At 49.7% G+C, this 10,540-nt stretch overlaps 1 protein-coding gene across 2 annotated transcripts in view; it reads right to left on the reverse strand.

Annotated features, from left to right (window-relative positions):
- Positions 1-10,540, reverse strand: part of C3 (complement C3) — a 27,288-nt gene that overhangs the window by 6,377 nt on the left and 10,371 nt on the right. For both annotated transcript variants that reach the window (XM_023717033.1, XM_004632799.2), the window contains exons 20-29: positions 7,228-7,370; positions 6,920-7,132; positions 5,474-5,540; positions 5,301-5,387; positions 4,395-4,598; positions 4,036-4,111; positions 3,754-3,913; positions 2,216-2,314; positions 1,100-1,256; positions 588-751 (exon numbers count right to left, since the gene is read on the reverse strand). In XM_023717033.1, coding sequence (XP_023572801.1) covers positions 588-751; positions 1,100-1,256; positions 2,216-2,314; positions 3,754-3,913; positions 4,036-4,111; positions 4,395-4,598; positions 5,301-5,387; positions 5,474-5,540; positions 6,920-7,132; positions 7,228-7,370 — 1,370 coding nt within the window. The remainder of the gene's footprint in view (positions 1-587; positions 752-1,099; positions 1,257-2,215; positions 2,315-3,753; positions 3,914-4,035; positions 4,112-4,394; positions 4,599-5,300; positions 5,388-5,473; positions 5,541-6,919; positions 7,133-7,227; positions 7,371-10,540) is intronic.

Raw genomic sequence — 10,540 nt, forward strand, 5'->3', positions numbered from 1 at the left:
GGAGGAGGAAGAAGAAGAGAAGGAGGAGGAGGGGAGGAGGAGGAGGATGGGGAGGAGGAGGAAGAGGAGGAGGATGGGGAGGAGGAGAAGAGGAGGAGGAAGAAGAACAACAACAACAAGAGGAGGAGGAGAAGGAAGAAGAGGAGGAAGGGGAAGAAGAGGAAGAGGAAGCTGAAGGCTGGAGTTACTGAAAACAAGTCTAGGAGGCACCAGAGGTGGGGTGAGGATAGTATCCCAGAGGATCTGGAAACCTGCTCTAGAAGCCACCAGTGTGACAGGGAGCCACTGGGACCCTGATGGAACTGGGCACTTGCTCTAGAACCCACCAAGGGGAGAGGGAGGCTCCCACCTGAACATGAACCCCAAGAACACAGTCTGGAAACAGGAGAAGACAAGAGGCTCCAAACAAAGCTTGGGGCTCCTAGAAGGTAGTCTAGAGCCTAGAGACTTTTGGACTGCTCAACTTCCCTCAATCCTGCTGACTTGTGGGACAGAGGAGCTGCCTGTCTGAGTCCGAGAGTCTCCTCGGGAAGGCCAGTGGCAGGCTGCAGAGGGACCACTGAGATGCCAGGGGGTGGGGCCCTTGCCTGGGTGGAGCCATAGCCACCGCCATAGTATCTCTGCTCATTGAGCCAGCGCACGACAGGAGGCACGGAGTCAAAGTCCTTCAGCATCAGTAGGGCCAGGAGGGCGTAGGATGTGGCTTCCACACTGTATAGCTTCTGACCAGCCTCCTCCCAGCGGTTCCTCTCTGCAAAGACAGCAACCCCAGCCCCAATGCTCACCCTCTGTCTATCCTGGGAGAGACTCATGCTAGACCTGCAGGTATTTAAGTCGGTCAGCTGACTCCTGCCTCCTGTTCTAGCCACTCTCAGGCCTCCTTTGGACCAAACACTCCATGCACAGTTGGTGAGTGACAGTTGTGGTGGGCCTGCTGGCTTGGCACATCCTAGAACCTTTTGAACCCCAGCTCTGCCTAAGCTCATCTGTCCAAGCTTGGCCTGAGGATACCCATTCCTGCTCAGCTAAGAACAAATCATCCCAGCTCAGGATCTTCCCTGAGGTCCCAGCCAGGCATTCCCCTTGAGGGGGCCCCCACCTGTGGCTGTGCTTCTAAATTTATTGAGGAGGGAGTCGCTCAACCTGTCCAGCATGGCTAGGGCATAGCCAGCAATGGCCACAGTGTATGGTCTCTGCAGGTTTGGGTATCTCGATTCAATGTAATCTCCAGCTCTGTTGATGTTTTGTTCCAGGTTCTGTAGGAAAAGGAAGCAGGTAGTCTGATCAGGTGGGCCCTGAGTCTTCCCTAGAATAAGACCTAATAGGAAAATAAGCTCTAATCATTCCACGGCGATGGCCAGTGTCAGCAGCAGACTAAACCTCACCATTCTCTTGCTGGGTCCCTACTTGGGAATGTGCTGAAAGGCAGGGTGACTGGGGCTGGTATCTTTTATCTCTAGTTTTCGAGGCTGATTATTTTCTGGTCAGGTCTTCTTTTGGGGGAAACAAGGCATCGTCACCACAGAGAGCTGGTAAGGACCATTTGAGCACCATATTTGGGACACTGGGATAATGTCTGTCCTTGAAACGTCTCTTGGATCTGTTTTGAGGTGTTCTCAAATATTCTGGCCGCCCTGGAGCTGTCTCCTCGCTGCCTGCCTCCCAGGCGCCTGGAGCAGCCCATATAGCTGGGGACCACACTTAGCAGCATACCCAGCTATATGGGCTGCTCCAGGCGCCTGGGAGGCATGACAGGAGCCCTGGCTTACAGTGATTGTCACTTCTGGTGGTGTAAATGCTCCCACTGGGACCAATGTCAAAGTACCAGTGGGGCATCACTGAACAAAGTGTTGGCAGAAGAAGCTCCAATAGGCAGAGGAAGTGAGTAAGGGGCCAGAGTGGGCGGCTACTGGGAAGACAGCTCAGGCCTCCTTCCCCTCCCCCTCCTTCGCCCCCCCCCTTCCTCCTTGTCCTCGAGCAGCACCAGTAACAGCACCTTCAGGTCCATTTGCTGAACCTCATTAAACCCTGGGGGATGAGAGTGCAGACTCCAGCTCAGATTCCTCCCCTTCTGATGTGGTCAGGGCAGGGTAGAGTCAGCACAGACTCCTCCCTTTTGATGTGGGTGTGGCCAGGCAGGGTGGAGTCAGAACAGACTCTTCCCCTTCCGATGTGGGTGTGGCCGGGGCAGGGTGGAGACTTCAAGGGTACTTACATTGACCTGCCCTATGCAGATCTCCTTAGCCTCCTGCAGCGCGATGAGCACAAAGGCTGTGAGGGAAACGTCAGCCTCCTGAGTGTTCCGGAAGCCGCCCTGGAGGAGGAGAAAGCAAGGATGGGCCTCCACATGTCTGCACATGGTAGTCAAGGTCCCTGCTGAATTGGGGAATTGGGGAATCTGGGCAGGGGAGGGGCTCCTTTTGAGCCCTCTTCCCATCAAGAAGGTCAAATTCTTTTCTTTTCTTTTTTCTTTTTTTAATCTTTTATCTTTCTATGTACTGGGGACTGAAGCCTGGTTCTTCACCCTGGACTCCATCCCCAGACCTTTTTTTTTTTTTTTTTTAAATAGGATCTCACCAAATTACTAAATTGCCCAGGCTGGGCTCAAATCTATGATGCCCCTGTCCCAGCCTGCCAAACAGCTGGAATGACAGGTGTCTGGTGGCCAAACTCTTTTGTATGAAGTTATCTGATCATTTTTTCATTCTGCAAATCACAGTGGAGGCCACACTGTGGGATCCATAGATACAAGGGTGAATGAAAGCCAGGTGCCGGCCCCAGCCCTCGCGAGGCTTCCAGTCTAATCGGGAAGGCCCGGTGGCCGGGCAGCAAAGCTTCTTTCAGTATGGATGTGGAAAGAGGCATGGGTGCGTGGCTGGAGTCCTGAGGCTTATACTCTAGCCTTGATGACCATCCTGAGCACATCTCAACGTCACTTGGGGGGAGGGCTATTAGAATTGAGAAGCCCCGGTTCAATAATGGGGTCCAACCTCAGAATGTACATTTCTGTTAACTTCATGGTTGACGTTGCTGCTGGTCTTAGGGCCACAATGTGAGAACCATTATTCTACGCAGTTGGGTGTTTATCTACTGTCTAAAGAGGGACCCTGTCAGATCTGAAACCTGACCAGAGATGGAGCCTAGAAGATGGGGACATGTCTTTCCAAAGGTCACCCACTGAGGGCAGGGGGAGGAGTTCCAACTAGGGCTGCCCCTGGGATGGGGAAAAGGGGACAGTTTGAAGCCACCTTTAGACAGTGGAGAAAGAAATGGATACTCAGGATGCACATCAAAACTATGGAAAAATAATGGCTCATTTTACAGGAAAAAGGCAAGGCCCAGCCCATGGTATTTTTTTAAGTTGGGCAAGCTAAGCCATTTGCCTACAAACATTCTTTGAAATCTTTGAATCTATCTTTCTTTCTTTCTTTCTTGTGCTAGGAATGGAACCCAGAACCACCGCACTGAGCTACATCTCCATTCCTTTTTGTTTTTTTACTTTGACACAGTTCTCACTAAGTTGTCCAGGCTAGGCTGGAACTTGCTGTCCTGCCTCTGCTTCCCAGAGTGCTGGGAGTACAGAAGAGCGCCCCCAAGCCCGGCAGGGGCTCTGCGCTGTACAACGTTAAAGTGACCTTTATTTCCCTGACCCCACCTCCACGCGCAGGAAGCGAATTGGGCAGTGAACAGATCCATTCACTGTGACGCTCAGGCGCCCCTCTCCCCGTACCACCCCAGACACCAGTGTCTTACAATCATTTCTTGGTGTATCACGGGCCCATCCTCCTGGAAGACGCCGTCGGGCTTCTGCTTCTCCAGAATCAGCCATTTCACGGCCCCACAGAGGACCTCCGAGTCGATGCCAATGAGGTTGACCGCCAGAGCAAAGACCTTCACCACATAGGCTGTCAGCCTGAGGGTGAGCGGCAGAGCGTAAGCCAATCAGCTCTGGGATCAGAGTACTGCCAGCCAATGATCAGAGAGGGGCGGGGCCTAGCTCCAGGTTGGGGGGCCTTTATCAGGCTGTAGACTCACCAAGTGCTAGGCGCACGGCTCCTGAAGGCTGCGTAGGCCCAGTTGGGTTGTTTGAAAGCCAACTGCTGGGTGTACCCTGCAGGGAAGGACAGTCACCAAAGGGGCAAAGCCAGAGAGGGGTGAGCTGATGCAGAGAGGTGTGATCTCGAGATGAGGGGCCGGGCCTTGAGACGATGCTAAAGCTTTGTGGAGTGGGGTGTGGTTGGGTGGGGCAGGGCCTGGGGGTGGGGGGATCGCTTCTAGGCCTTTTGGTTAAGATCAAGTGTGGTTGGGATGTGTGGCCTCTTGAGGGGCCTGGGCTCTGGCTGGGGGGGGGGGGCTTGACAGGAGCCAGAGCTCCGCAGAACTAAGAGTAGTACCCTTGTTGATTAGATTCAGGGCCTCCTGCCGCTTCTCCAGTCCGAACTTCTCCCACTGCTCCGTCTGGTCCAGGTAGTGCACTGCGATCACCGTGGGCGTCATGCTGATCATGTTCTGCTCCCCGCAGCCCGAGGGGGTCACGATCAGGTGCTTCAGCCTCTCCCCATCCACGGCGTCCTCAGTCATCTCGACCACCGGGGTCCCTGCAGCCAACAATGGGAGGACACTGTCGTCAGCCTCCCACCAGCCAGGAACAGAGAGGAGGTGGGGCAGGGACTACAAGACAAAGAGCTTGAACTTCACAAGGAGTCCCGTCCCAGATCTTGTGTCATCAGGAGTAACATATATATACATATATACAATTTGGTACAGGGTCTCACTACTCAGCTCACACTCATAGTGATCCTCCTGCCTCAACCTCCCCAGCGCTGGGATTACAGGCATGCCTGGTTTTGGGGCTGGCTCCAGACACCTGGGGGCAGAGGCCAGCACAACATGTGGTAGTGGGGATCGAACTCCAGTGCCCTGGCTTACAGGCAGGTGCTTAGACCACTGAGCTATCTCCTCAGACCCTTTATTTATTTTTTGAGACAGGGTTTTGCTAAACTGCCAAGATGGCTCCAGCTTGTGATTCTCATGCCTCAGTCTCCCAAAGAGATGGGATGGCAGGCGAGCAGCACCACGGCCAGGCCCTGGTCTACCAGCAGAAGCTCTTTGCTGAGCTCCACCCTGCCAGGAAGTGTCCATCAACAGTTGCCAAAGGCCCTCTCCAGCCCATGGGGAGGAGGGAGGCCTGGTGGGTAATCGCCCCCCAAACTCAATCAAACTCAGCCCCTTCCTCTAGGCTGGTGGCTGCCCCTGATGCCCTCCTGGGCCCCCAGGCATCAGGGTTAAGGGCACCTCACCTTGCAGGAGAATCCTGGTCTCAGAATCGGTGTCTGGGACTTGGTCACTGAGGTCTGCAGGTGGGATTTCCTCTCTCTGCACTCCGCCTGCAAGTGAGTGGGACACAAATGGCACCAGCACGCCCCCACCCCTGCTCCCGGGGCCAGGCCCAGGGTGTGCCCCTCCGGCTCACCTTGGCCCAGGCGCTCTGGGTCCAGAGTGCGAACGGCCACTGTTTTGTTCACTCTGGTTCCTTCCGGCTATGTGCATGGGGTGGGAAGGTGAGGTGAACAAAAAGACAGACAGACAGACAGACAGAGGTGAGCCAGGTGCTGTTCTGTGGGTTCTTCTGCACGGGTGCTAAAGTGTCAAAACCTGACCCCCTCCCCTTTTCACTGTGTGACTGGGGGCCTCTCTGTGCTGCAGCTTCCTTCTATCTAAAGAAGAGACAATAAACACCTACTTGACACTGTCGTACAAGTGCATCACAAAATTATAAATCAATAATGAAATAATGATATCTTTCGAAATCCTCATACACTTCAAAAAACTTTGGTCCGGTTAACTCACTGAGGGGTCACACTCTGACACCTGCTACATCTGGTTTTGCTATTTCTGGATTCTGTGATTGTGTGTGTGTGTGTGTGTGTGTGTGTGTGTGTGTGTGTGTGGTACTAGATATTGAATCCTGGGGCCCTCACACTGGCTACATCTCCAGATCTTTTTTTTTTTTTTTTTTTTTTTGAGACAGTCTTGCTAAGTGGCTAAGTTGCCCAGGCTGGGCTTACCCTTGCAGTCCTCCTGCCTCAGCCTCCCAGAGTGCTGGGATAACAGATGTGTGCCATTATACCCAGTTTATTCTCATTTCTTTATATTGCTTTTGTTGTTGTTTGTTTGTTTCTGATACTGGGGATGGAATCTGTGGACAGTGTGTGGTAAACAAGTGTTCTACCAGCAAAAACCCCAGACCTCGTTTGGATTTCTTAAAATATTGTGTGAATGCATTCTAAGTTTATAAAATATGAAGAGTTCTGGGGAGGGTTGGTGGAGACAGACACAAGACATTAGGAACATACCAAGTGTCACTGAACAGTTCGCTTAAACAGGATTCAGGTGGCAATTTTGTGTAATACATATTTTATTATAATAAAAGAAAAACAAAATAAAAGAGAATAAATAGCCAGGCGTGATGCCACACACCTGCAATCCCAGCATTCTGGGAGGCTGAAGCAGGAGGATCAAAACTTCAAGCCTAGCGCAGGCAATTTAGCACAGCCTTGTCTCAAGGTAAAAAGAGCTGGAAACGTAGCTTACTGGTAGAGCAACCCTGGGTTTGATTCCCAGAAGCATAAACAAACAAACAATAAACAGAATAATAAAAAACCAATCATGATCTAAGAAATCACTGTTCTCAAATGTCATTGATCTACATTGATGATCTTTTTGGTAGCCCCTAAAATTCTGGGTTCAAATCTCACCAGCCTTAACCCGATCCTGGTTCCACTGCCAAATGTTTGGACTTTCTGATGTGCCTAGGCTTGAGCTGTGAAGCTGCATCGCATATGGACGCAGGCTTCCCGCTGGGGGTCTACAGTCTCCTCCCCCTCCAGGTACCTTGAAGGGGCACGGGGCAACTCACCACGACCTTGAGGGTCTTCTTTACGCCATCGCTAATGAAGTAGTTGTAGACGGCAGCCTTGACCTCCACCTCCTGGAGGCCAGTCTTCAGGGGCACGATGACATAGGGCACAGACACCGAGGACTTGGGTTCGATGGTCACCGTCTGGAAGTGTCGCTTCTTGGCGGTGGCGAGGCTGCAGAAGGCGGGGTTGTGGAGCAGCTCCACCTTGACCTACAGGGGAGGGGGAGAGGGCGTCAGGGGCGAAGGACTCACTGCAGAGCACCCCCTCCTTCGCCCCCTAGGCTCGGCCACCTCAGGGGACCCACCTTGAGAGCCATATCCTCGCGATAGTTGTAGAGGACCGCGCGGATCTCCACCTGCTCATTGCGCACCACAGAGTAGGGCAGCCGCAGGTCGATGAAGAAGTCCTGCATCACTGTGATCTCGTAGGGGTCTGCCACGCAGATGCCTACGGGCGTAGAGGCAGAACACTGTGTCGGAGGGCCGGGTGGATGCCGCCGCCAGGCCGCTCGTCCCATCCTGCGGCTCAGCTCGGCTCTCACTTGCTAACCCCGGGAGACAGATCTGGCACACTCGGCTAGAGACGACAAATCCCAGGGGCTTGCTGGAAGTGTCTGTTATTATTATTATTATTATTATTATTATTAATTTATTTATTTATTTATTTTTGCAGAACCAGGGATTGAACTCAGGCCCTTGCGCTTGCCAGGAAAGCACTTATTCCACTGAGCCATCTCCCTGGCCCCAAGTGTCTGTTATTTAATTAACTCCTTACAAGTTTGAGGCCTGGGTTTGTAGGAAGAAAGCAAATGTAGCTTGCATGCTACTGCAGGGTTGTAACGCCAGCGCTGGAGAGGCTGAGGCATGAGGATCACAAGCTTGAGCCCAGCACAGGCAGTTTGGCAATGCAGTGAGATGCGGTCTCAAAAAATATATAGATATTTGTCGCTGTGCAATTTTGGGGATGCCTGGTGTGGTATTGTATACTTGTCATCCTAGCACTCAGGAGGCTGAAGCAGGAGAGGAGGATTACTGTGAGTTCAAGGCCAGGCTGGGCTACATAGTGAGTTCAAAGCCACCTGAACTGCATAGCAAGACCCTGGCTCAGGGAAACAAATAAAAGATATGTATTTAGTCTAACTCAGATTTAAACTCAACCACTAGCGTGTGTCATGAGTACACACAACAGTGCCAGTCATGTAATAGAAGTGCATTTTTTGTTTGTTTGTTCTTTTTTGGGTTTCTTGGTACCTGGAATCAAACTCACAACCTCACACTTGCCAGGCAGGCGCTGTGCCACTGAGCTATAGCTCTAGCCCACTAGTACATTTTTAAAAGGTTAACTTGTATGGTTGTGAGTGAAATCTCAATTGGTAAGGAAATGTCACTGTGCCATCAAAAGTAAACTACGGGGTTGGGGAGATAGCTCAGTGGTCAAAGCACCTGCCTGGCAAGCGCAGGGACTCAGGTTCCATCCCCAGTACCACATGCCGTGCTGGCCACCCAAACCATGGTGGCGCATGCCTCTAATCCCAGCGGTGGGGAGGCTGGGACAGGGGTATCACTACCAGTCTGAGCTGAGTAGCGAGACCCTATACCCAATAAATAAATAAATCTTAAAAAAAAACTAAATTAGAGATCTAAGTATCCCCAGCCTAATTGAGCTATGCTCAAGTATAAAATGCATACTGGATTATGTAGATTGGCACAAATAAGAGTAAGATATCATTACTGATTCTGACACATTAATGAATTATTAAATCTTAAAAAGTTTAATATATTAAAAGATTTATAAAAGATTAATTTTTTTTTGGTCTGGGGATTGAACTCAGGACCTTGCACTTTCCAGGCAGGCACAGTTATGCTGCTGAGCTATCTCCCCTGCTAGATTAGTATTAAATTAAAAGATTAATATTAAAAGATTTATTACATCATTATTAGTGTCCTAGTGATTTAGAAACTTTTACAGCATGTTATATTATTTGGGATATTTGGAGACAGATAAATGTGTTATAATACATTATAACTGTATAATTAATAATAAATAATGTTCTCTAATACTATATGCTGTCATATATTTATCTCTTTTCTTTTTTTTTTTTTGGCAGAACCAGGGATTAAACTCAGGTCCTTGCGTTTGCAAGGGAATTGCTTATTCTACTGAGCCATCTCCTCGGCCCTCATACTGTCATATATTAATAATATCTATTGTTATGTAACTTATAGCATGTACCTAATGTTATAATTTATATTATATATTTGTAATATGTTAATAATATAACACAAACATTGATACTTTATATATTTGATCATATTTGCATATTAAAATTATAATAAATTATGTTTTGGGTGTATATAAAATGTTTTCACTTAATGTAAATTAAATACTCTTATTTTGAATTGTTTCTTACTGCTTAATGTTCTGGGAAAAAGTATATAAGACACGCAGGCTTTTCATCTTGCTGTCGACTCCAGGATGGCCTGGCACTGATCTACTGATATTTGGACATTAATTGAAATTTAAAACATTTTAAATTTGAACATTTTCTTTTTTTTTATGTATTTAGTACAGGGGCTACAGCGTCTCACTACACAGATCGGACCCATAGTGATCCTCCTGTTTTCAGCCTCCTTACAGGCATGCACCATCACGCCCAGTCTCAATTGCCATCTCAGTGCACCCCGGGGGGGGGGGGCAGCACGGCATGCCAGGGATCGAACCACCATCCCTGCATCTGCCTAAGCAGGTGCTTTACTCCGCTGAGCTATTGGCCGGCCCTTGGACATTTTCTTTAGCATTTTTGGTGCTCACTTTGAGTTTCTAAAATAATGCTTTTGTGTGTGTGTGTGTGTGTGTGTGTGTGTGTTACCAGGGATTGAACTCAGAACCCTGCACTTGCTAGGCAGGCACTTTACTACTGAGCCATCTCCCCAGCACAAAATAATGCATTAACATATTATTTGTCATGGTGAGTGCAGCTTGAGACACACCCTTAATTTTATGCCCAAGGACACCCACCTATGCCTTCTTCTGTGCCTGGCCCTGCCAGGAGCCACCGTATGTGACCAGGGAGAGCCAGGGTCTCATACCAGGCTCCAGGTGGCTCCTACGGGTACACAGGAAAAGGATCACATCTTTCCCCGGCTTTGTCGTGTCTCTCCACCTGACTTCTCAGGGACAACCTCACATTTCCTCTTCTTAATTAACCTGCGCACTCTTGTGCTGACTCTGTCCCTTAAGGATTTTTGTTGTTGTGAATTCTTCAGCAGGACATTGGTCAGTTCTGCCCTCGCCAGCTGTGGAAGATTTGTGACACGGCTGGCAGGAGGGGAAGGAGAGAGCTGCTAGTCCTTAGCTATAAACTTTGAGAGCAGATTCATATCATTATGCATTGGCCCAAACCTCTAGAATATTTAGTAAGAGGACATCACAGGTTATCTGGGCATGGCAGGACACACCTGCCATCCCAGCATTTTGAGAGGCTGAGGCAGGAGGATGGTAAATCAAATTCAATTTGGACAACATAGCAACTTAGCAAAACCCTGACTCAAAATAAAAAATATAAACAAGGCTAAGGATGTAGTTCAGTATGAAGGCCCTGAGTTCAACTCCTAGTA

The sequence above is a fragment of the Octodon degus genome, unplaced genomic scaffold (assembly GCF_000260255.1).
Source record: "Octodon degus isolate 3935 unplaced genomic scaffold, OctDeg1.0 scaffold00050, whole genome shotgun sequence".
Lineage (NCBI taxonomy): Eukaryota > Metazoa > Chordata > Mammalia > Rodentia > Octodontidae > Octodon > Octodon degus.